The sequence below is a fragment of the Saccopteryx leptura genome, chromosome 6 (assembly GCF_036850995.1).
Source record: "Saccopteryx leptura isolate mSacLep1 chromosome 6, mSacLep1_pri_phased_curated, whole genome shotgun sequence".
In the NCBI taxonomy this organism is placed as follows: domain Eukaryota; kingdom Metazoa; phylum Chordata; class Mammalia; order Chiroptera; family Emballonuridae; genus Saccopteryx; species Saccopteryx leptura.
The window spans coordinates 180,147,809-180,174,268 of NC_089508.1; the positions used below are offsets into that span (position 1 = coordinate 180,147,809).

General features: G+C 46.9%; 1 protein-coding gene and 1 long non-coding RNA gene across 5 annotated transcripts in view; one reads left to right on the forward strand and one right to left on the reverse strand.

Moving 5' to 3' along the window:
- Positions 1-26,460, reverse strand: part of ATP10B (ATPase phospholipid transporting 10B (putative)) — a 264,075-nt gene that overhangs the window by 75,092 nt on the left and 162,523 nt on the right. For 3 of the 4 annotated variants that reach the window (XM_066341903.1, XM_066341904.1, XM_066341906.1), the window contains one exon: positions 9,994-10,198. In XM_066341903.1, coding sequence (XP_066198000.1) covers positions 9,994-10,198 — 205 coding nt within the window. Of the gene's footprint in view, positions 1-9,993; positions 10,199-24,639; positions 24,728-26,460 lie in introns of those variants that run through there. The other variant, XM_066341907.1, reaches the window with a different exon arrangement.
- LOC136376230 (uncharacterized) lies at positions 14,889-16,358 on the forward strand. Its single transcript, XR_010746157.1, has 2 exons — positions 14,889-14,992; positions 15,524-16,358. It is a non-coding gene; the product is annotated as an uncharacterized lncRNA (long non-coding RNA).

Below are 26,460 nucleotides of genomic sequence, written 5' to 3' on the forward strand. Positions count from 1 at the left end.
TCAACAAAATGAAAAGGTAACCCACTGAGTGGGACATATTAACTAATATACCTGATAAGAGGTTAATTTCCAAACTTTATAAAGACTTATACAACTCAACACCAAAAAAGAAAAAAAAAACCCCAAAACACAAATAGTCCAAATAAAAAATAGGCAAAGGACGTGAATAGACACTTCTCTGAAGGAGACATACAGATGGCCAACAGGCATATAAAAAGATGCTCAATGTAACTAATCATCAGAGAGGTGTAAATTAAAACCACAATGAGATATCACCTGACACGTATCAGAATGGCTGTCATCAATAAATCAACAAACAGCAAGTGTTAGAGAGGATGTGGAGAAAAGGGAAGTCTCGTGCACTGTTGATGGGAATGCAGACTGGTGCAGCCACTGTGGAAGGCAGTATGCAGTTATCTCAAAAAACTCAAAACTGAACTGTCTTATGACCCAGTGATCCCATTTCTGGGACTATATCCAAAGAAACCCAAAACTCTAATTGAATAGAATACGTATATGCACCCCTATGTTCATCGTAGCATTATTTACAATAGCCGAGATCTGGAAGCAGCCCACCTGTCCATTAGAAGATGAGTGGATAGAAAAGCTGTGGTCCATTTACACAATGGAATGCTATTTGGTTATAAAAAAGAAGGAAATCTTACCCTTTGTGATAGCCTGGATCAGGGGTCCCCAAACTTTTTACACAGGGGGCCAGTTCACTGTCCCTCAGACCGTTGGAGGGCCGCCACATACAGTGCTCCTCTCACTGACCACCAATGAAAGAGGTGCTCCTTCTGGAAGTGCAGCGGGGGGCTGGATAAATGGCCTCAGGGGGCCGCATGCGGCCCGCAGGCAGGCCGTAGTTTGGGGACGCCTGGCCTGGATGGACCAGGAGAGCATTATGCTAAGTGAAATAAGCCAGTCAGAGAATGAAAAACACCACGTGTTTCACTGATATGTGGAATCTAATGAACAAAAGGAACCAACAAGCAAAATAGAGACAGACTCATTGATAGAGAGCAGGCTCACCGCTGTCGGGGGTGGGGAGGCTGGGCGCAAAGGTGGAGGAATCGAACAAAAAAGAAACAAAAAAAGAAAAAGACATTCATGGACATGGACAATAGTGTGGTGATTGCTGGGGGTGGGGAGACGGAAGAGAGTACGGGGGATGAATAGTGATGGACGGAGACTTGACTCTGGGTGGTGCACACGCAGTGCAGTGCGCTGATGGTGTGTTGAGGAATTATGCACCTGAAACCTGTATAATTTTGTTACCCAGCATCACCCCAATAAATTCAGTAAAAAGAGAAAAAAAAAAAAACTACAGGGGATTTTATAGGACAAACAACTTGGTTTATTCAGCAACAAAAACTAAATATACAGGCCCTGGCCAGTTGGCTCAGTGGGAGAGTGTCGGCCTGGCGTGCAGGAGTCCCGGGTTTGATTCCCGGCCAGGGCACACAGGAGAAGCGCCCATCTGCTTCTCCACCCCTCCACCTCTCCTTCCTCTCTGTCTCTCTCTTCCCCTCCTGCAGCCAAGGTTTCATTGGAGCAACGTTGGCCCGGGTGCTGAGGATGGCTCTGTGGCCTCTGCCTCAGGTGCTAGAATGGCTCTGGTTGCAACAGAGCGATGCCCCAGATGGGCAGAGCATCGCCCCCTGGTGGGTGTGCTGGGTGGATCCTGGTCGGGCACATGTGGGAGTCTGTCTGACTGCCTCCCAGTTTCCAACTTCAGAAAAATACAAAAAAAGAAAACAAAAAGAAAAAACCCCCTAAATATGCAATAAAAAAGAAAACTAAATAGGCAACCTATAGAGTAAAAGAGATCAAAGGAACAAATCTCAATCTTTGGCCTTATTTGAATCCTAAATTCAGACAAACAGAAAACATTGAACACTGCCTTGAAAGCTGATATCAAGGAATCATTGCTAATACTTGAGTCATGACAATGATATAATGGTATATTTTTTAAATCCTATACTTAAGACACAGATATTGAAACATTGACAAGTGACATATTGTGATATGGAAGATTTGCTTCAAAATAACTTGCAGAGAGAGAAAGATGGGGATACAGAGAAAACAGGATTGATTGTGAGTTGATTATTGAAATTAGTGGTGGATACATAACATTAATCATATTATTCTCTTTACTTTTAGCTAGATTTGAAAATTTCTGTAATAAAAAGTAAGGAAAAAAGAACTGGCTCTGGCTGGTTTGTGCAGTTGTAGAGCATTGGCCCAGTGTGTGGATGTCCCAGGTTTGAGTCCTGGTTGGGGCACACAGGAGAAGCGCCCATATGCTTCTCTACCCCTCCGCCCTCTCACTTCTCTCTCTCTCTCTCTCTCTCTGCCTCCTGTAGCCAAGGCTCGACTGGAGCGAGTTGGCCCTGAAGTGCTGAGGACGGTTTCATGGCCTCTGTCTCAGGTGCTAAGAGGAGTTTGGTTGCTGAGCAACAGAGCAATGCCCCAGATGGGCAAAGCATCACCCCTTAGTGAGCTTGCCAGGTGGATCCTGGTTGGGGTGCATGTGGGAGTCTGTCTCTGCCTCCCCTCCTCTCACTGAATTAAAAAAAAAACTGTCTGAGTTTTAACTTGAGCTCAGTCAATTGCTAGCAGGGTGCTGGACTGCTCTTGCCTTTCGTGACAGATAGGGATAATCCAAGGGCTCCTCTCATAGGGTTCTTTGTGAGGAGTAGAAAAGACAATAAATATAAAACATGGAGAAGAACTGTCTGTGCCTATTTTATGTGCTCAATCAAGTTGCCTGTTGATATTCCTTGTTATTATTATTATATATTTTTATCGAGAACCTAAATTAAAAGAACCCGAAACCACAGCAACTTTGGCTTGACCTTAAGCAGTGGTCAGCAGGTAGAAAGACGAAGTATTGTTTTTTTTTCCTTTTTGTATTTTTCTGAAGCTGGAAATGGTGAGGCAGTCAGACAGACTGCGCCCAACCGGGATCCACCCGGCATGCCCACCAGGGGGCGATGTTCTGCCCATCTAAGGCATTGCTTTGTTGCAACCAGAGCCATTCTAGCGCCTGAGGCAGAGGCCACAGAGCCATCCTCAGTGCCCAGGCAAACTTTGCTCCAATGGAGCCTTGGCTGTAGGAGGGGAAGAGAGAGACAGAGAGGAAGGAGAGGGGGAGGGGTGGAGAAGCAGATGGGCGCTTCTCCTGTGTGCCCTGGCCGGGAATCGAACCCGGGACTCCTGCACACCAGGCTGACGCTCTACCACTGAGCCAACCGGCTAGGGCCCGAAGTATTGTTTTTAACGGCTATTTGGGAGAGCCTGTGAGGGGCAGGTCCTGTGACAAAATCCACCAGGAAAGAAGGATTTTCTCTGGTTCTCAGGGAAGCAAGGTTGAGATGACAGGCTGCCACCCTTTGCTCCATTTGATGTGCATTGTCACTGAACTAGGATGTCAATAAATGACTCTCTGTCCCACCTGAAATCTGCCAGCAGATTGCTCCACCCCCTAAAGACAGGGTGGGCAAAATGAGGTTTACAGTTGTGCATATGGAAAATAATTCAATAGTTAATAAATAATAACACAAGAATAAACTCTGTGTTTCTGGTACTTGTAACTGTAAACCTACTTTAGCCCCAACATTCAAGTCAGCATGTGCTTTCACTGCAGGGGGTCCAACTACCGTGGCTGTTCCCTACTGAGACAATGGCTGAAAAAAATACTAACCATCTGTGGAATGCAAGCTAGTTAAAAAGGAGAGCCGATTTAGAATCTTTAACCTAGGCCATAAAAAGGTAAGCAGAATTATTACAATAATCAATGATGCCCAAGACCAGGGCTTCCAAAGTTTAATGTGCTCATAAATCACATGGTGACCTTGTGAAGCTGCAGATTCGGGTTTGGCCTGGGGTAGGGCATCAGATTACACATTTACCATAAATTCTCAAGTGATGCTGGAGAGGCTCCATACCACACTTGGTGTAGCAAGTTCTCGGTTGGCACTGGGAAGTGATCTGACACAAGCTTCAGAAGAATGCTGCCTGTTATTTATTTGAATAACAGGTAACAATGGTTAAATAGAAAAACCACAGATTCAAAATGGTGACACTTGTGCTAAATAAAGCCCATGATATCAAACCTGGGTTTTAACACCTGACCTAATTGCTGTTTCAACCTCTCCCACTAATGCACTCTTGATCAACCAGTCTAAAAATTTCTGGTCAACATCAGTGAGATCTTCTGTCATGTTGGGTTCTCTCCGTCACCGTCACCTCTCTGTACTCCCATCCCATAAAAAGAAGAGGCAATCTGCATGTTAAAAAGTCCTTATCATTCCTTTTCCTCCAAAAGATGTTCTGGTCTAAAAATAATTTTTTCTTTTCTTTTGTTGATAGCTCCCTTGATCACCCTTCTTGCTATAAAAACCTCCATTTTTTTTACAGCCTCTCAGAGCACCATTCTAGTTGCTGGATGGGATGGTGCCCGATTCATGAATCAGTTAATAAAGTCAATCACATCTCCAAATTTATTCCATTGAATTTTATTCTTTCACACCAGAAAGGTGTTTCAAGTGAAACCCTAATTGGAAGAATTCATTTTTGATTCTTCGGTTTGGTAACTGCTCCGTTTCCCAAAACAAATGGCATACATTCATTTCCAGATGTTAAATGCCTGGTACCCATCTTGGAAATCCTTTTAAAGGAGAGGTTTCAGACATCAAAATGTCATCAAAGAGAAAAATGGACAATATAATTCTCTAAGGATGTTCTCTTAGCATAATCATAATTTTGGATTTCTTCCCTCTCTGCCCTTTTCCCAGCAATGGGATGTGGGAATAAATATTTCACAAACAAGTCAATAATTTTGTGAATTCAAAGATGGCCCATCATGGCCCTGGCCTGTTGGCTCAGTAATAGAGCGTCAGGCCAGTGTGCGGAAGTCCCAGGTTCGATTCCCGGCCAGGGCACACAGGAGAAGCGACCATCTGCTTCTCCACCCTTCCCCCTCTCCTTCCTCTCTATCTCTCTCTTCCCCTCCTGCAGCCATGGCTCCATTGGAGCAAAGTTGGCAGGGGCGCTGAGGATGGCTCCATGGCCGCTGCCTCAGGTGCTAGAATGACTCTGGCTGAAATGGAGTAATGTGCCGGGTGGGCAAAGCATCGCCCCCTGGTGGGCATGCCGGGTGGATTCTGGTCGGGAGCATGCGGGAGTCTGTCTGACTGCCTCCCCGCTTTTAACTTCGGAAAAATACAAATAATAATAATAATAATAATAATAATGGTCCATCACAATAAAAATTCCAACTGGGAAAAAAATTGGTTTGATCCAAGTTGAGAAAAGGATTTTGAAACCAACTCTTTGGCAACCTTGAGAATGATTTGATGTGTCACAGAAAGAAGATTCTTTTGAGAAGCCCTTTCATGTTTTATAGTTTCATTTGAATCTAGACAGGATAGGGATGAACAAACTGCGGAAGCTGTGAGGACTGTCAACTTCTCCGTCACTCCTCGCCTGTTGTTATCAGGGGTGCTCCACGGTCCAGCCTAACATTTCCCCCGAATTGCCACAGGAAGGATAAAAATTAGTGTGCTGAAAGATGGTTCTAAGGTTAAATAAGTTTGGAAAGCTCAGAGTTAGTTTAACCAGCCTCTTGACTCTAAGTCTTCTGGGAGACCTTAGTATGTTAATGCTTACTGAAACATCCAAGAGGAATCCATAGGACACAGGCTTCCCAATCAGATTTGACCATGAACCTCATTTTTCAAGAACTATCTCTTGAGATACGGGTTTGGCAGACTCCACCTTGAGAAATACTGGTTAATGGAGCTGGAACAAAGCTTTTTTTTACTGACTCTGTATTTACAGGATATCGTAATCACTCATCACCTGTAAAATGGTGAAATGGGTGTGGGTGCATGGGTGGGGCAGGTTTCCAGAAATCTCTGTGGTTAATGTAAACCCTTTCGATACGGTGAAAGCCACAGAGACAGCAGGGACTTAGAGGGAAAACAAGCCAACAAAAGCCATCAATACTTAGTATTTAAGATATTAAATTTCCAAACAAACCACACTTGTAGGTGTTCAAAAGCTCCCGAGTGAAATTTGCCCTTTCTGGACCTCAGAGTTTTTACCTGTAAAATGGGTATTGTAACATCCACTCCAGAAGACTGTTGCAAGGACTAAGAGACAATGCATGCAAAAGCCCCAGCCCAGGCAAGAAGCCTACGGATGGTAGCTTTGTTCTAGTGGCTGTTAAGGGTTTTTGAAAGTTCTTGACTACAGAAAACTCTTCCCCTTTGTTGTACAGCTTTTTCAAGGATGTGGTGGTAGTAGGTTCATGTCAGGAAAATCCGGGGAAACCTTAACAAAATATGCATGTATATCTATAGAAGTAAATACCTATAATGTAGTTGGGGGCAAATCCCTAAATTGTAATCTTACCTCTCATGCAGCAGTCCTGGAATATGTTCCTTGGAATAAAAGATTTCTGTGGTTTAATGTTTAGAAATACTAGACACTAGTGGCTACCCCCGTACTTCCTTTGGGCTTACTGAAGTATCTGAGCAGGTCCTGTAGTGAGCAGTACTTGCAGGCTTATACCCTATTGCCTTCTGATCTTATCTGACTTTGCAACATGTATTTTTCTTGTAACCCTCATCAGCGTCTTTGCTCGACACGTTTGACAAGTACTATATAGTATATAGCGTTAGGCAGAAGAGAATTCTCTCCATACTCAGAAATCTTTCTGCACGAAAGACATAAGGGAGAAGCAAGGAGGCCAAGAGCGGCTGAATTCCTCTTCCCCACGGAGCTAAGCCTACATTTGTTCGTCCTGCCACTTACTAATCTGTGGAAAGAATATGGAAAATTATACATGTGCGCTTTCCAATCAGATCTCTGGGTACTCTCAAGGTAACAGTCAAAGGGCCAGAGAGATGAGCTACTGAAAACTTGAGGAGCTGAGACTCTGGGTGAGGCGGCTTTGAATCCTGGTCCCAACACTTCCCGGCTCAGCGACCTTGGGCAAAGTTACTTAACCTTCTATGGCCCAGTTTCCTTACGTGTATAATGGGGACAATAACAGCACCTATCTCATTGGGTTTTTGTGAGGATACATGACGTAATCATGCCAAGATTAGTAAGAGCTTAAAAAAAGTATATTATTACTATTATCTAGAAATGGAAAAAAAAACCCAACCCCACACTTGAACAAAGCCAGGAAGGAGAATTAGGAATTGAAACAGGATAGAGAACTCTGAAAAGCTTCAAGCTCAAACAAATCTTCCTTTTTTCGCAAGTGAATTGTCCTTTCTTTGTAAGGCATTACGCCACGTCCCCTGTGAGGAGTCAGGGTTAGAGTCGGAGCGATGTGATGAAACGGGCTGGCCGACGGCACTGGAGTGTGAAGGAGCCCTCACCTGGCTCTTCATCCCAGTCAGATCCCAAACCATCGGCTAATGAACATATAAGAAACAGCTCGCGAGCTGCTGCCAAAGACAGAAAACAAAAAAACAAAAAAACTAACCTGAAACTTGACAACACTGAAGTAACGACCTGAGAGAGAGTAAAGGGGACTGAGAATTGTGATCAGGATGTTGGGGTGAGGAGGCTGGCGGGGAGACTTGTAAGCACACGCAAGCTTCACTGCTCCCAGAACTTAAAAAAAAAATGAAATAGAAATTCTCAGAATGCTTTTTACACATTCACTCACACATGTATTCACACCGGCATGTGTATCTGCACGCGCGTGTGTGCGCAATCTGTGTTTCCCATTGGGAGATCTGGTAGAGAACACGCGTGTGTGCGCAATCCGGGTTTCCCATTGGGAGACCTGGTAGAGAACGCGCGTGTGTGCGCGATCCAGGTTTCTCATTGGGAGATCTGGTAGAGAACGCGCGTGTGTGCGCAATCCGGGTTTCCCATTGGGAGATCTGGTAGAGAACGCGCGTGTGTGCGCAATCCGGGTTTCCCATTGGGAGATCTGGTAGAGAACGCGCGTGTGTGCGCATTCCGTGTTTCCCATTGGGAGATCTGGTAGAGAACGCGCGTGTGTGCGCAATCCGGGTTTCCCATTGGGAGATCTGGTAGAGAACGCGCGTGTGTGCGCAATCCGTGTTTCCCATTGGGAGATCTGGTAGAGAACGCGCGTGTGTGCGCAATCCGGGTTTCCCATTGGGAGATCTGGTAGAGAACGCGCGTGTGTGCGCATTCCGTGTTTCCCATTGGGAGATCTGGTAGAGAACGCGCGTGTGTGCGCATTCCGTGTTTCCCATTGGGAGATCTGGTAGAGAACGCGCGTGTGTGCGCATTCTGTGTTTCCCATTGGGAGATCTGGTAGAGAACGCGCGTGTGTGCGCATTCCGTGTTTCCCATTGGGAGACCTGGTAGAGAAAGCCCGAATGCCCCCGCCCTAGTGGACAGAATCAGGTTGTTTGTGTGTGTCTAGACTGGCGTTGTGAGCTCACCCAGATCCTGCCCTGCCTTTCTGTAAACACTGGGGGCATTTGGTGAAAGGGATAAGGACAAGCGAAGAGAGAAACCGAGACGCCGCTCCTCAGCGCAGTGGCTAACTCGGGCACAGTCCGGGGACCGAAGGGAGGCCCGAACCACCATAGTAACATGACAAAGCCAGGCGATGGTGGGCTCCACGGCCAGCACGCTGACTGCAGCCGAGTCGGTGGCCAACAGACCATTTACTGTGGGCCTACTATGTACCAAACTCTCTATTTTCTCCTTTATTTCCCGCCGTATTTGAATCGCACCGCGTAGCTATGGCGAGGCGATGATCATTCCCACTGCCGGGATGAGAGAACAGACTCCTGAGGACTGGATTAATCACACCGAAAGGGATTGTCTGAGAACTGTTCGTTCGCTACTTCACGAGAGGCGGAGTGAGGTAAGATGAACGGTCTCCTCTCGAGAAGTTTCCGCAGAGGTAAATGAACTGATGAGAATCTCTGAGGGGTGAAGCACCGCCCCCTTTCTCCTAAATCTCCTGACGCGTTCAGTTTCTCCCCAGCCAAAGACTGGCAGAGCAAAGAAAACGGATGCAACTGTATTCTTTTCCACCAGTAGAGAAAGGTACCTGGTTGGAAGTCAACTCTTTCAAGGAGAATTTTCATTGAAAACTAGAATATCACACCTAGTTTCAATTGGTCAACGCTTATTGCCCATGCACACCACTGACATTGGCAGCCAACTATTATATATCTGCTCTCTTCTGAGGATGTGCCTATCTTCATGTGAAAGAGGTCATGTACATATCATTCGGTCTCTAGAACGATCCCATGGAGAGGGTGCTACTTCTGTACCCGTTCTCCAGACGATGGAACAGAGGTGTTGCGAGAGCAACGACTTGCCTCGGGTGAGACAGCTCATAAATGGTGAGTGTGCGCTTGGAGTCCAGCCCTGGGCTCTTAACCACCAAGCGACAGCGACTTCTCCATCAATGTCTAAGGTACCAGATATGTAAGTGTAGGGATTCAACAAAAGGGAATTGTTCCCTACTACCCTCAGAAAGGGTTCAGGACCATTGAGGAGGTAACACGGACACCAGTGGGAACAGTGAATAACACCTAACTGCAGTCCATGCTGGAGTCAGAGGAACGCTAGAGAAGAGTCAGGGAGGGCGAGATCGCTGAGTCCAGCTGGGCAGGACAAGCAGGAAGGAGATCAACGCAGAAAGTAGATTGGTCCCAAGGGTGGTTAAACATGTATGACACTCCTAGGTTCAGAGCAGAGAGCATAGTTTCATCGGATGAACAGAACAGGTCCCCGTTTAGGAACTCTGAGGCCTTCAGCAAGTTCGCTGGCTTTCCTCAGGCCTCACTGTCCACCTCTGTGCTAAGGGGATAATATGTTTCAGAGGGTTGCTGGGAAGATTGAACCCAAGTGAGGAAAAGGAGGTGGCCATTCCTTTCTCCTCTACCCATCAGATTAAGTTCAGTTTCCCCATAGAGCTGGCTCGCTTCTTCCCTTTGACCTTACCATGGAAGATTCTGGAAAGAGCCCTACCTGCTGAGAGAAGCCCTTCACCACACGCCTTTGTTTGAGGTTCGTCTCGCCATCCAGGTTGGCGGTCTCCAGATGGCAGAGCCCACTGGGGTCCGAGGAGAAGAGGAGGAGTATGTCTGCCGGGACGATCTCGTTGCTCCGCATCTGGACGAAGTCTCCCACACGCACGTCCCGCCAGTGCTTCTGCACGTAGCTCTGCTCTTTCCTTGGGTGGGAGAGAGACAGGGGTGAGAGTGAGTCCCGAGGTTCCCCAGAAAATGGAGAAGTGAATGGAGGCGGGTCCTACCTGGACCTAAACATCTCCCAGCCGGCCTGTCACAAGAATGCTCGGTATGTGACCTTGCCCCAGATGACCACCATGGGACTCAAGGAAAGCTGAGCATGAGCTATAGAATCCGGCCAGGAAAAGATCCATCTGTGTGATCATTTAGAGCAGGGGTCCACAAACTACGGCCTGCGGGCCGCATGCGGCCCCCTGAGGCCATTTATCCGGCCCCCGCCTCACTTCTGGAAGGGGCACCTCTTTCATTGGTGGTCAGTGAGAGGAGCATAGTTCCCATTGAAATACTGGTCAGTTTGTTGATTTAAATTTACTCGTTCTTTATTTTAAATATTGTATTTGTTCCCGTTTTGTTTTTTTACTTTAAAATAAGATATGTGCAATGTGCACAGGGATTTGTTCATATTTTTTTTATAGTCTGGCCCTCCAATGGTCTGAGGGACAGTGAACTGGCCCCCTGTGTAAAAAGTTTGGGGACCCCTGATTTAGAGTTTTGGTCGACTGCTGGCTGCTGACTGGGTACCATACCCAGCTTTTGCTCTCTATCAGGAGGAAAGGTGGAAAGGAGAAGGTGACTATCCAGTTATATTAGCGTGTACTCAGAACATATATCTTTTCCCAGAATAGACAGTTATCACTGTAGAGGGCAGGGTCACAAAAGACTGGTGTGTAGGAGAGATGGTTTCTGATTATGGGAAGAAGAGTGCCCGTAGGAAAGGTGAGGATATAGGCCATTGTCTGGGAAGATCTCAGTGGTTCTGAAATAGGATCTAGTGGCTTCCATCAGGGAATTAGGAAGATAGCACCAGGAACTTTGATTGGATGCAACCCACAGTGATTGTAGAATCAGAGGACTAAAGGACTCTAAGGACATCAAATACTTTCTCTTCCCATCCAATTTCTCCAGTTCAAATAATAACAGGGGCAGCAATAATGGCAGATTTAGCATTTCTATTGTGCCAAGTACTGGTACTAATTAACGCTTCACTTACTTGTTGCATAATAGCCCATGGGAGTAGATCCTATTGTACCCATTGCACAAATGAGGAAATTGAGGGTCCAAGACAGATTTCCCAAGGCCTTACAAAAACAGAGCTGGAGGCCTGACCAGGCGGTGGCGCAGTGGATAGAGCATTGGACTGGGAGGTGGAGGACCCAGGTTCGAGACCCTGAAGTCGCCAGCTTGAGTGCAGGCTCATCTGGCTTGAGCAAAGCTCACCAGCTTGGACCCAAGGTCGCTGGCTCAAGCAAGGGGTTACTTGGTCTGCGGAAGGCTCATGGTCAAGGCACATATGAGAAAGCAATTAATGAACAACTAAGGTGTGGCAACAAAAAACTGATGATTGATGCTTCTCATCTCTGTCTGTTCCTGTCTGTCTATCCCTATCTATCCCTCTCTCTGACTCTGTCTCTGTCCCTGTATAAAAACAAAAAAACCCCACCCCAAAACAAACAAACAAAAAAACCAAAAAGAAAAAAACAGAGCTGGAAACTGAGCCCACGTTCAACTTGACACCAAATCCCACAGCTTTTACCGCTTGGATAGCATCACTCCTCAAAAACAAGCCTCTCTCTGCCCTCAGGTGGGACAGCAGCCTCAGCTGCCCCACCACCACTACAGGACGCGTCACTACCCTAGGCAATGCGCTTTACTCCAAGGGGCTCTAGTTCTGGAAAGTCTTCCTCCGCTTAGTCAAACATGGAACCAGCTCTGCCCTCCCAGGCAATGGGACCCATCTCATCTTCTACCATTTAAAAAATAATTTAAGGCATTCATCAGGTGTCCCTCGAAGCTTTTTGGACATGTCAAGTCAAATTTAACTCTCCAAGTGCCCTTCGTTTATCTTGTGTGACACTGTTTTAAGATCGTGTGGTCCTGGAGGTGTGGGCTCTTCTTTCTCAGGCTATGTTTAGAGACGTCCCTCTTGGCTCTGGCCAGGTACTCAGTTGGTTAGAGTGTGGTCCTGATACACCAAGGTTGTGGGTTCAATCTCCAGTCAGGCCACACACAAGAATCAACCAATGATTGCATAACAAGTGGAATGCAAATCGATGCCTCTCTCTCTCTTAAATCAATAAATGAACTAAAAAAATGTGCCTCTTTAAATGTGGGAGTTGGAAACAAACCAGTATTCCACATGGGGTCTCTTTAACTGACCCAGCTGGCTTGCCACTGGAGGCCTCTGAGCTCCCCAGGCCTGGAGAAGCAGGCTCTCCTTTGCTGTTTTTCTCTACTGATGCCGAGCCCCTCTGGGCTGCCCTGGGCATGACGAGCCCGCTCTTCCAGAGAGAGAGAGGCATGACTGGAATTTCCCATTTCGCCTTTGACTTCACAGATATCCCTGAGGATAGGGGTTCGATGTCTACCTCCGTTCTTTGGGGACCTCTGGAGAATCCCAAGCAGGCCCTCCTCGGACCTCATTTACCTTGCCATACGAGACTGTCACAGAGGATGCTCTTAGTCCCCTGAAATGAACGCGCTTCCCTTTGGAAAGCCAAGAGGAGATCTCGCTAGAGTCTATAAAGCAATCGGGGCCCTCCAAGCTGGACAGCAGCCTGGCAACTGTCAGGATCCACCGAGTTCTGTGGAAGTGCCTGCGGTTCTGGAAAGCTCTGTGCTCTGGTTAAATCCATGCCTGGGCGCTATCATCCCCATGGCTACGGAGACCACTTCTGAGCAGTGTGGGCAATGCATCCGCAGCACGTTAGCACTAATTCTTCTTGTGGAAAAGCAAGTCACAGGTTTTTAAGCACTTTTCAGTCACTGGCTTTACTTATGCTTCCTCTCTGCCCCATGTCACTTATATTTTTTCCTGTGAAGAACAGGGACAGCCACCCAAACTTTGTTTCTCAGTGTCATTTCAGAAATACGTGTATCTGCTTATTGATGTATTTAGGATGGGTATTCCTCCACTGGGAGCTGTCAAATAATTCATTTAGGGAAGAAGTCAGGGAGAGATTTGCCTTTCTTCAGAGCAGCCCTGGGAACACCTGTTAAGTGTCCAATTATAAGGCTGCTTAAAGAAATTGGAATGGCCCACACTTTCTATGGGAAAAGAAATCTCACAGGGTAAGGGAGTGATGGCTTTCTCTATTGTTTATCTTTTATTTTTAAGAGTGTGTTCTAAAAAAGGATTCTTAAATAGTGACAGCAAAGTTGCTCCAAGGAGCAAAGAATTATCCTTCAACGCGTCTGTCTACCTTCTTCTTCGCCTTTGCTGTGTGACATCTGTGTCCCATAGGAAAGTGCCTTTGGGGACGGTGGGGTATCAGTCGATTGCTATAATCTCAGCTTTCTGCCTGGTATTGGAGATCGGATTTCAAGAGAACACTGTTGACTCTGCTCAGTCTCCCGACGGCCAGTTCTTTCAGAGCACGCTGGGTTGGGTTCGGTCCGGTCCGGTCCGGCCCGGTCTGGTCTGCAGATGCAAATCGGGAGTGCGGTAGACAGAGGCCTATCAAAGGCAAGGCCGACGCACCCCCACTGCGTCCTTTCCTCCCCCCTCCTCCTGAAGGACTGCGCTGCTTGTTACGGGATGCGGGTTGTCAGGGCGATGGTGGAAGATGAAAGGTGATGGAGATGAATGAGCGCCTGGCATGCGTTTGTAGGAGTGGCCACTCCTGTGAGGTTGGGCTGGCACGTTGTCTGGTCCATTGCCAACAGCACGACAGGTGTCACATGTCAGTGGAGCTACCCGACAAGCTGTATGTCAGACCAGACTCTGTCTTCTTTCTGTTATTCCTTGGATCCCAGGGAGGTCGTCGCGATCCTGGTAACAATCGCTTCTCTCTTCCATTAGACAGAATTCTTTCTCCCTTAGGGTGACATGCGGTGGCGAAGACACATTCTCGGACGTTTGCTTGGCTCACCTCCCCAAGCCAGGGACACCCTTCTTTGTGCTGTGCTTTTCTACCAGAAACTTAACTTACCTCCGGGTACACATCCTGTTGTCCATGTCTGGAAGCAATGAACGTATGAAGTCAACATGATTTTTGGGATGTTAGTGCTTAAAAAAGATGTGTTTATGTGTGTGTGTGTGTGTGTGTGTGTGTGTGTGTGTGTGTGTATGTGAGTGGGAGGGATAGGGTCCAGTAATTTAGCTGGCACACCATTTAAAGAATGATATTTACATTAACCCAAATATGGTTATGTTATAAAACAGTCAAATTTTGTAGAAACTTGAGGGATAAGAGAAGGAAGACATCAGGGACACTGCCTTCTTGCACTGGGCCACTCCGCGCTGGTCTCCTGATCCGCTGGGTTCACTTTGTCTCTTCAACTGTCAGGAAGGAGCCTGACTGGGGAAAAGGCAAGGGCGCACAGCCCCCGGGGGCCCAGCTGGTGGAGGGGATGAGTGGCTGAACCCCGCTGACGCGGAAAAGCGGCGTGCCTGCTTCTGCACCAAGTGACAGTCGGACGCGGCCAGCTGCTGGCTGGCGGCCAGCTGAGGAAGTCACTCCCTCGTTCATCCGGCACGTTCGGAGCAGCTGGCCCAGGTGGACACATCCACACACTCTTGATCACCTCCCCGCTCAGTGAGTCACACATGGGAACTGGCTGCTATTTTAGTTTCATGGAATGTTCACTGATGTTTAAAAATAAGACAAGTCCAACGTGGCTTGGGACAAAGACACCATCTGGCAGATTCTGCCTCCAGGAGAAATTAAGTGGGGCCATGTTAAATGGCTCTCCGAGAGGAACTCGGGCTTTATTAAGAGGTAAATAAACAACAGGAGAGGTAGAAAACTAACTGGCTGCTTTGGGAGGGAGGGATGGGGGAGGAGAGGACGCTTAAGGCTTCACTTCTCAAGGATGTGAGTTTTATAAAAAGGGTTTCAAGAAACGGGAGTGGAGGGAATTTACCAGGGGGATTAGCTGTCTGCAGGGCATGCGATGATGCGCTGGCCTGGGCTGTCCTTCAGGGAGCTTGAATGTCAAGCCCAGAACGGGCAGTGTTGCTACCCAGGGATGGGAAGAGTGTTAGGGGGGAAAGAACAGAGTGTAGGGACTAAGGGTGGTTTGGATCCCAGCTCTACCACTTACTCCCTGTGTGATCCTGGGCAAGTTACTTAACCTCTCGGTGCCTCTGTTTTTTCTTTTCTTTAAAAACTTTTTTCCTATTGATGAGAGAAAGAAAGAGAGAGAGAGAGAGAGAGAGAGAGAGAGAGAGAGAGAGAGAGAAAGAAACACCAACTCATGGTTCCACTTAGTCCTTCCATTTAGTTATGCACTCATTTGTTGCTTCTCAGGGATGGAACCCGTAACTCAGCATGCTGGGATGACACTCTATCCACCGAGCCACCTGTCCAGGACAGTGCCTGTTTTTTTCCTTCAATTGAAGGTAATATATGCATTTGCCTTGGAAGAACTGGTGACACAACACAGGTAAAGCACTTTGCACTTTGTGCTCAGTAAACACAAGCTTCTTTCATGATGGTGATGAGGACAATGTCTATTACTGTTCTAGGGAAGACAGAACACTGCCAAGCCAGCCCCAGCAAGTTCTTCATGCTCTTGGAACACCCATTTGATGCCCATGATTACATTTTATGGCTTGGGCCCAGGCACACAAAATGGAAATATAAAAAAAACTCTGAAAATCCAAACCATTTCTCCAAGCCCAGAAAAGAGGGACCCAACCTCAGCAGAGCAAAGATTTGGGACTCTGGATGACGGCCACTGGGCCAAAACCCACAGAAAAGCACACCCTTAAAATCAGGTCTGCCTAGCGAGTTCTTTCGTAGATGCTGACAAACTGATTCTAAAGTTTGTAGGGAGAGGAAACAGACCCAGGAGCATCAACACAATATTGAAGGCAATAGAACCAAATTGGACCGACACTTCTCGACTTCAAGATTCACTATAAAGCGATAGTAATCAAGACAGTGCTGTATTGGCAAAAGAACAGACAAATAAACAGATCAATGGAACAGAATAGAGAGCCAAGAAATAAACCCATGTAAATATAGTCACTTGATCTTTGACAGAGGAGCAATGGCAATACAGTGGAGAAAGATAGTCTTTTCAACAAATGGTGCTGGAACTACTGGACATTCACATGCAAAAAAAAAAAAAAAAAAAGAATCTAGACACAGATCTTACCTCCTTTTCAAAAGTTAACTCAAAACAGATCACAGACCTAAATGTAAAATGCAAACTATAAAATTTCTAGACAGTAGTATAAGAGAAACACCTAGATGACCCTGGGTATGATGGCGACTTTTTAGATTCAACACCAAAGGCATGATCCATGACAGAGAAAATTGATAAGCTGAGCTACATTCATATTAAAAATTTCTTCTCTGTAAAAGGTAACATCAGAATGAGAAAATAGGCCCTGGCCGGTTGGCTAGAGCGGTAGAGTGTCGGCCTGGTGTGCGGGGGACCCGGGTTTGATTCCCGGCCAGGGCACATAGGAGAAGCGCCCATTTGCTTCTCCACCCCCCCCTCCTTCCTCTCTGTCTCTCTCTTCCCCTCCTGCAGCCAAGGCTCCATTGGAGCAAAGATGGCCCGGGCGCTGGGGATGGCTCCTTGGCCTCTGCCCCAGGCGCTAGAATGGCTCTGGTCGCGGCAGAGCGATGCCCCGGAGGGGCAGAGCATCTCCCCCTGGTGGGCAGAGCATTGCCCCTGGTGGGCGTGCCGGGTGGATCCCGGTCCGGCGCATGCGGGAGTCTGTCTGACTGTCTCTCCCCGTTTCCAGCTTCAGAAAAATACAAAACAAACAAACAAAAACCCTAAAAAAAAAAAAAAAGAATGAGAAAATAAGCCACAGACTGAGAGAAAGTATGTAACTTGTAGAAGACACATCTGATCAAGGACAGTTACCCAAAATAGACGAAGAACTGTTAAAACTCAACAATAAGGAAACAAAAGAACCCGATTAAAAATAGGTAAACGATCTGAACAGACACCTCACCAGAGAAGAAATACAAATGGCAAACAAGCGTGTGAAAAAATGTTCTACATCATATGTCCTCTGAGAAATTAAAACAATGAGATATCACTACACGCCTTTTAGAGCCAACAAAATCCAGCACACTGACACCACCAAATGCTGGCGAGGCTGTGGAGCAATAGGACCTCTCCCATTGCTGGTGGAATGCAAACTGGTACAGCCACTTTGGAAGACAGTTTGACAGCTTCTTATGGAACTAAAGCCGCTCTTACCATGCAATTCAGCAGTCACACCCCTTGGTATTTACTCAAAGGAGCTGGAGGTGAAAAATTTGTCTCCTCAAAAATCTGCATGTGGATATCTATAGCAGCTTTATGCATAACTGCCTAAACTTGGGAGCAACCAAGATGTCAATCAGTGGGTGAGTGGATCTACAATGGACTATAATTCAGTGCTAAAAAGAAATGAGCTATCCTATCAAGCCATGGAGGAACCTGAAGTATATGTTACTAAGTGGGAAGAAACCAATCTGAAAATGCTACACAGGGTATAATTTCAACCATATGGCATTCTGGAAAAGGAAACACTATGGATACCAATAAAAGATCAGTGGTCACCAGGGGTAGTGTGGAAGGATTTAAAAAAAAAAAAAAAAGAGGAACACAGAGGATTTTTAGGGCAATGAAACTTGTTAGGTAGATGCAGGTCATTAAATATTTGTCCAAATCCATAGAATGGACAACAGGAGAGTGAGCTATAATGTAGACTACGGGCTTTGGTGATTACGATGTGTCAATGAGCGTTCATCCATTGTAACAAATGACCACTCTGGAGGGGGATGACCACAGTGGGGAGGGTGTGTGTGTGTGTGTGTGTGTGTGTGTGTGTGTGTGTGTGGCAGCAGAGGGTATATGGGAAATTTCTGTAGCTTCCCTTCAATTATATTGTGAACCCACAACTGCTCTAGTAAAAAAAGACTTAAAAAATCAGTGCTGGAGGAGATCAGCTAGATCTTCAATTCAATACCTCCATTATTCAGGTGAGGAAACTGAGGCTAGGAGTGACCACCAGGCATATAGCAACGAAGCTGGGGTTGGTACCTCTGCTCTTTCCATGGCTCCAAGGGGAGCCCCAGAGGACTTGCGATCCCGATTGCTCTGGCAGTGGTGTGTTGAAGTAGAGGCAGTAACCCAGAGTGGTTAAAAGCTCTGAAGTCAGGTGGGCCTGATCTGGAATCTGCAGTGTAATCTTGAACCCGTGACTTAACTGTCTAACCCTCTGCTTCTTCATCTATGGGACAAGTTAAATGTATTCCACAGGTTGTAGCAAGAGTTAAATAAGATCAGTTAGGAAATTCTCTAATGACCTCACACACATGGCATTTACTGCTGCTATTATTATCATCATTAGTAATAGCTTGGAGCGAACAGGTCACTGCTGTGGAGACAGTGGGCTGGAGACGGTATGGTTGTCTATTTTTACGAGCGGATATGAATGAAGGGTGGGGTGTTATGTCGGGAGGAGGAGACTGGCAAGAGGGCCTAGGAATTGAAAGGGAAAAAGGGCCGCGTGACTTCTGTCCCTTACCTGGCTCCAGGAAATGGAACAGAAGCTAAAGGATTTACAGTGAAGACAGCCTGCAGCTGGGGCAGAGGGCAGTGAATGAAACTGTGTCCCTGCCTCTCTCTTCTTTGCCCTCTGCCCCTGCCTGTCAGCTACAGACCACAGTTAGAGGGCTTCAGCCTCAGAGAACTAGGGAAAGGACCAGCGGGAACAGCCGAGGCCCGAGGAGGGGTATGAGAGCAGGCCCCTGGCTCGGCTGGAAATAACGGGGGGCACCAGACCTGAAGATGCCCAGGTGTATCTGGGGAAGCCTGAGGGTTAGGGTCGGAGGGCTGAAGTCCCAAATCGCAGTCTGGGGCTGCAGACCCCTGTCCTTGGGGCATCTGTGTTTATGCGACCTCATGATCACCCTGGGCGGTGAGGCCTGACACATTTGGGTCACATTTGTCCACCATAAAGTCCTTCTTTATACTGGGAGGACGTTGAAGCCTCAGTTCTGGGGAAACCCACTCCCTGACCTCTCTGTCCACAGGGCCACTGCACACAGGAAGTAGAATCGAGCACCGAACGGCACCAAGCAGTGATGGCCAGGGAAACACCGTGCTTGGGGGACAGGGTTCTCAGGGGCAATCCGGCAAGGTCACGGCCACAGATCATGGAGCCTGAGTGCATTCAAGGCATGAGAGGTTCCCCCATGCCCTTCCTCTGGCCGCTGCAGATCTAAGTCCTCCCCTCTCTTCTCCCGGGCACTAGGCGTCAACGGTGCCTCCTCGTTGCCCTGCTTCCTTACCTGTTCGGGTCCTGCTTCCCAGCTGTTCCACGTGTCTTCCATTTGCAACTATGCAATAAGCGTGCTGAGAGCTAGGATGACCCTGGATCCCGTAGCTCTGTACCTACAGGGGTCTGTATGGTGTCTAGCACATGGGGACGGGTCAGTACACGGTAAGTATTGATGCCTTGCAGATTCTTCTTGGATGTGAGGGAGCAGAAGGGAAGCTTTGTTAACCTTTAGCCATTTTCACATCCAGTCTACCTCTTCTTGTTATGGACTCACCAGTGGAGACGTCAAATAATGATAATATATATAAATTTAATATGATAAACTATGTATAGGCAGTCCCCAGGTTATGAACGAGATAGGTTCTGTAGGTTTGAAAATGTTAAAGTATTTATATGCACAGAAAATTAGAAAGAAATACTATAAGACAGAAGTTTGTTTAAGTTGCATTCGATAGGTCAATGTACCTGTTCCAACTGATATACACATTCAACTTAGGAACAGATCTACAGAACCTATCTTGTTCATAACCTGGGACTACCTATAATATAAATAATATATAATTTAATATAATAAGTTTATATATATTATATTAAGTGCCTATAATAAACACAGTACTTAGTCTTTATGACTATTTATCTAATAATGAAGCAAGTTTTGTTATTACCATTATCTCTATTTTATAAGAAAAAAGGCCCAGGAAGGTTATCTAACTTGTATAAGGTCACACAGGTATGTCTATGAGGACAGATGAGGGACAGCTATGAGAGCTTCCTGACCCATCGTGGTCTCTTGGTCCCGGTTGGGAGTGAGGGACAAAGCAGATGAAGCCTCTGAAGTGCGTGTCACAGATGTCCAGAAGGCTGGCTGGGGACAGAAGTCTCGCTCTTTGAAACCATGAGCTCCTTAAAGGCAAAACAGAGGCTGTAAGTCCTCACCCGCTAGAGCAGAAATCATGCCTGTTGACACAGGTGCAGAGCTTTGGTGACACTTGAATTCTTGTTTTATGACTCTTCCACCCACTGAGTTTCAGGGAAGACCTGCTGTATCCTCTCCTGAAATGACAGGCTGAATTGGCCCGAGGGTTTATGGCCTTCTGTGAGCACAGGGCGGGGCAGTGGGAGGGGGGTGGGCACTTGGAAAGTGAACGCTTCCGAGAGGAGCCTAGTCTGCTGGTGCCACAGGCAGAGCAACGACCCGCGGGATGGATGCCACGGTCTGCTGGTCTACAGACTCCGGCCAGTGGGGCTTTTCACTGTCATCTTCAAGTGACACTCATGTTCCTTTGCTGTCTGCATTTTTTAAAGTCTTTCCCCGATGTCATTATAGTGTGCGGTCCAGTTCTGTGGTAAAGGATTCGTCTTCTCTCCTGGGGTTCCAAACACCAGCCAATGAAGGCTCTTTCCTTTTTCCTCCCCTTAGGTCAAGCTCATGGTGACTTCTGCCGATCAAGGTTATATAGCCTTCTCCTTAGCAATATTTTAGCTGACATTGTCTGAGTGTCTGGCACCGTACTAAGCACTTCACATACATTATCTCACTGAATACCTGCAGCAACCCAGGATGTAATTTTAGGGCAAAAATGGATAGATATTAGAATGGCCCTGGCAGAACCTACAATCTGCCCTGTCCATCACCTTGTCTCCTTTGGGTTTCCCAGAGAGCTGTTACTCAGAAGAAATGACAGTAGAATGAAGCCTGAATAGTGGCACAGTGTGATGTTCCGATGCATGCTCTGTGTTAGAAGGTGGGTTGAACAGAATGGCTTAGGCTCTGGGCTGGAAGAGGCCACCTGCCTCCCTCTCCTGAATCTACATCAGGGGTCCCCAAACTAGGACCCGCGGGCCGCATGCGGCCCCCAACGCCATTTATCCGGCCCCCACCGCACTTCCGGAAGGGGCACCTCTTTCATTGGTGGTGAGAGGAGCACATTGACCATCTCATTAGCCAAAAGCAGGCCCATAGTTCCCACTGAAATACTGGTCAGTTTGTTGATTTAAATTTACTTGTTTTTTATTTTAAATATTGTATTTGTTCCCGTTTTGTTTTTTTACTTTAAAATAAGATATGTGCAGTGTGCATAGGGATTTGTTCATAGTTTTTTTTATAGTCTGGCTCTCCAATGGTCTGAGGGACAGTGAACTGGCCCCCTGTGTAAAAAGTTTGGGGACCCCTGATCTACATCTTGGTATGCGTGTGCTCAGGTGTGGTGCGGAAAGGGAGGGGCCTGTGGGGACAAGAGATCCAGGCTCGAGGGGGTTTCCCGAGTTCAGATTTTAAATTCTGCCTATAGAAGAGATGAGAAATAAGAGAGCAGAGCACAGATCTTTGCTTTTAAAACACTGCAACCCTAAAGAGGCTACTGGTATATGTGGCTCTGTGAATGTCCTTGATTTTTACTAATAAAATAAGCAATACCCCCGGTGTGTGTGTGTGTGTGTAATGTAGCAAGAAAGATGAAGGCTCAGTTTGGACCTGCCACTGATACAATTAGAGTTGATATGCCTGGAAATTAAAAAAAAAATTTTTTTTAAATTACTTATTGCTACTATCTATAGCGCAGGCACTGAGTTAAACGGTTTATAAGGATTATCTCATTCAATCCACTAGATAGGTTCTGTTATTGTCCCCATTATACAGATGTTGAAACAGAAGCTCAAGGGATCAAGTAATTACATATATCCACCCATTTAGTAAGTGGCAGTTCTGAGATAATCCCAGGTCTGATGCTGAAGTCATTGAAGCCAAGTGTCGGCTAAGATGTCACATTTTCATTATCATCCTTGAGACTGCCTTAGCCACCATCCTTCTACATGGCATTGTTTGCTTTGTTTCTATAGCTGCATGACTTTCTTTTTATATTTATATTTTTATTTTTCGAAGTGAGAAGCAGGGAGGCAGAGAGACAGACTCCCACGTGTGCCCAACTGGGATCCACCTGGCATGCCCACTAGGGGGGTGATGCTCTGCCCATCTGGGGCGTTGCTCTGTTGTGGCCAGAGCCATTCTAGCGCCTGAGGCTGAGGCCATGGAGCCTTCCTTAGTGCCTCAGCCAGCTTTGCTCCAATGGAGCCTTGGCTGTGGGAGGGGAAGAGAGAGACAGAGAGGAAGGAGAGGGGGAGGCGTAGAGAAGCAGATGGGCGCTTCTCCTGTGTGCCCTGGCCAGAATCAAACCCGGGACTTCCACAGGCCGGGCCAACACTCTACCACTAAGCCAGCTGACCGGGGCTTATAGCTGCATGATTTTCAAGTCTCCTGCGTGTCATCTGTACATCTTTTCACAAAATACGCTGTAGGGGGATTATACTCACCATTTAAGATGAGACACATGGGGCCCCCAATGCTTGCATGGCTTCATTCAGGCCATGTGGTTAATCAGGGACAGACCCAGGACCAGGACCTCTGGCTTCCCCATTCTCAGGCTTTCCAATCAGGGTCATCAGCACATAAGGCAACTGATGTACGAACAAAAACAGGCTGCAGGCCAGCAGCTTTCTTCTCCAGCCGAGCTGGTCCCCACCAGGGGCCAGGCCCTCAGAGCCACGCTGTCAGGAGACTGGCCGCTCTCCTGCAGCGTCTGCGATGACCCTTCCGTTACAGCAGCCGCCTGACTCACAGGGAGAATCTGCGCGCCTCGGTATAAAGTCAAGTGTTTGAGAGTTTCTAATCTGAGTCATTCTTCTCCTCAGTTTCTGACGTTTATTGAACCTGGTCCCTTTGAATGCAGCATAAACCACACAGACAACATTCGGTTGACTGGTGAACAGGCTGTGAGCTGAAGGGTATTACCTCCGCCTGGGTAAACAACGCTCATCCTTCAATCCCCCCTGAAATGCCACCTCTTTGGGGGGTATTTCCCTCTGCCTTGATGTTTCTCACATGCAGATGAGTCTCCCTACCCCCGTGCATGACCTGGGCCCTTTGTATAAAGGCTACCAGTGCACATGGGACACCGTGACTGGTTACAAGGTCCTTCTGATCCCTGCACCACTGAGAGCCCTTCGAGGCACACAGGGCCCATCCATGGTGGCACATGCTCACTCGGTCCTGAATGAACATCTGCTACACTGACAAATAAGTGAAAGCCTGGCCCCTTCAGCCCTGAAGGCTTTTGCTGCGTTATAATCTACAAAACACAAACACCAGCCTGGATTCTGAGTCTCTCCTCCTGCTTCTTTATTTCATGTTCTCTGAATACAAAATACAATTTTACTAAACTGGATGAAAAAAAAATCTCTTGCTGGGTATGGTTTCTAGATTCATTAAACTGAGCCCTGGGAGAAACAAAGCTAATACAATTCTGAAGCTAATCTCTCCTGGAAGTCATTCCATAAATCTGATTAATGGGTCACCTTTGGACTACGAGCACAGTCGCGGTATTAAAAGCGAACGCTCTAACAGGACCGTGAGGCTGTTAACAAGGCTCTGGTCTGTGTGAAAAGAGTCCCCCACAGTCTGAACACGTCGAGGCTGGATGATGCATGGACTTAGGTCGAGCAAAATTCGAAGGGCCTTGGTAGTCAACTGCACAAAAATGAACACAACCAAAAAAAAAAAAAAAAAAAAAAAAAAAAAAGGAACATCAATTTCTCAAACGTGTGACTCTGAGACAAAGTGGATAGAGCTAGCTAGTGCTTGAGATAGAAGCTTTGACGGTGCTTCTCAGAAAAAAAAAAATCAAATGGTCCTCTCAGCTCTCGTGTTCTTTGCCTGACACCCTGTGATGTATCATTGACACTCGACACAAGGAAGTGCCGTGAGCATCCGTCCGTTAACATGACAACTGACCCCACTGAACAATTCCTAGCTTCCTATTCTGGGGTTTTTCACGGACTCAATCCACTTTAGAGTTGGGAAGAACTTTAGGGCTATACAATACAGATGTCCCAAAGTATGTATGTTTGTTCCTGCCTGTTAATATGTGGAAAGCAATTCATAAACAGTCTAGGCTTAAAATTTTTTAAGGTGATAATGTCAAGAACATCATCTGTTCTCCTTTTGCTCAGAAACTATCTCTTTTTTTTTTTTTTTTGAGGGGGGGAGGTTTCCAGCTTCCAGGGGAGTAGACTAGGTACTGGACTTTGTGGCTCAGGTATAACCTAATTAGCATAATCCCCTCTCGTGCTCACAAGGATTGGTTCAGGGATGGGCATGTGACCCACTGTGGTCACTGAAGTTTGAGAAGGGACTCGACCTTCCAAGAATGCTTCCAATGCCTTTCTCTCTCCTTCTGTGAATTATCATATGCAGACGTAAAGGCTGGAGCTGCTGCAGCCATCTTAGTGCCGTGAGGGAGGTCTGCCTGAAAATAAAGATGACACGGAAGGGGACTGAGAGAAGAGGACAGCTAAATGCTGGATCTAGAATGCAGACTGAATGGTACATGAACACCTACTCACCTCAGGACATTTGTAGTGACTTAAACCAACAAGTCTCTTTGTCCTTTATGCTTGTGTGCACTGAGCTTTCTGCTGACAACACTGAGGGACACAGAGTTGGTTAGGTTACTACTGCATGCCGGACTGCGTCCACCAGAACTTCCATTGTGTTACTGAGCAGTGTGCCATTTCCCAGATTCATCTGGCTGTGGGTTCTGTTCTTTCATAGTGCACCTCACAGCGCAAGACCTGGTCTGACTCCTAAGCTTTATAAAAGTATAAAGTGAGATCCAGAGATTTAAATGGCTTTTCTAAGCATGACAGTTGGCCCTTTAACAACATGGTTTTGAACAGCGCTGGTCCACTTATGCATGCACTTCTGTGCGGTTCAAAACCATGTTGTTCAAGAGTCGCCTGCGTTAGTAGTTCCTGACTCCTAGGCCTGCACTCTCGCTTCAAGATCAAACCCTCCCTCTGCCCAAAGAGGTTAAGAGGTTCCCTCATTGAAAACAACCCCCAAAAGAAGAATCTAATTATTCTTTTGCAGAGACTCCAGATTGCTAGGATATTATAAAGCAAAGGTGGCAAATTAGGGGGCTCACAGGCAACATGAGGACTTTATGTCAAATACAATAGGAACTAAAAAAACAAAAATCAGTTACCAACATTTCAAAATCAGGTTATTTCAAATGGAAATATTAATTCTAACTCTCCTAATAAAACTCAGGCAATCTGAGCCCTGGCCGGTTGGCTCAGTGGTAGAGCGTCGGCCTGGTGTGCAGAAGTCCTGGGTTCAATTCCCGGCCAGGGAACACAGGAGATGCGCCCATCTGCTTCTCCACCCCTCCCCCTCTCCTTCCTCTCTGTCTCTCTTCCCCTCCCACAGCCGAGGCTCCATTGGAGCAAAGATGGCCCGGGCGCTAGGGATGGCTCCTTGGCCTCTGCTCCAGGTGCTAGAGTGGCTCTGGTTGCGGCAGAGCGACGCTCCGAAGGGGCAGAGCATTGCCCCCTGGTGGGCAGAGCATTGCCCCCTGGTGGGCGTGCCGGGTGGATCCCGGTCGGGCGCATGCGGGAGTCTGTCTGACTGTCTCTCCCTGTTTCTAGCTTCAGAAAACAAACAAACAAACAAACAAAAAAAACTCAGGCAATCTGGCAACACTAGGCTCGAACATATTTGCACAGGGTAACCAGCCGGAGCTGAGGGACATCTCTGCCTCGAGATGGAGACACTGGGCCCTTCGTCTGCCACAGTCCTCACCACTCCCTATTGCATCCTAACACTGATGCCAAGTGTCAGTTGTCATTAATAAGCACACGCTAAAAATACTGTTTCCCTCTTGTATCCAGCCTATTTCTTTCAATTACCTTCCTGGCCCTGTAGTCCATTATTTTGTTATCCTGGAAGAGGTAATAAATATTTAAAAATATTCCCAAGGTTCAGAAAGTTTGCCACAACAGTATGTGAATCAGTGATGAACAGGTCTCTTTACTGTGTGTCTCTTCTTAGTCCTTCACGGGCTGTGGGGTAGGAGGGCCAGCATGTATTTTTTTGGCCATGATGTTTTTTCAGAG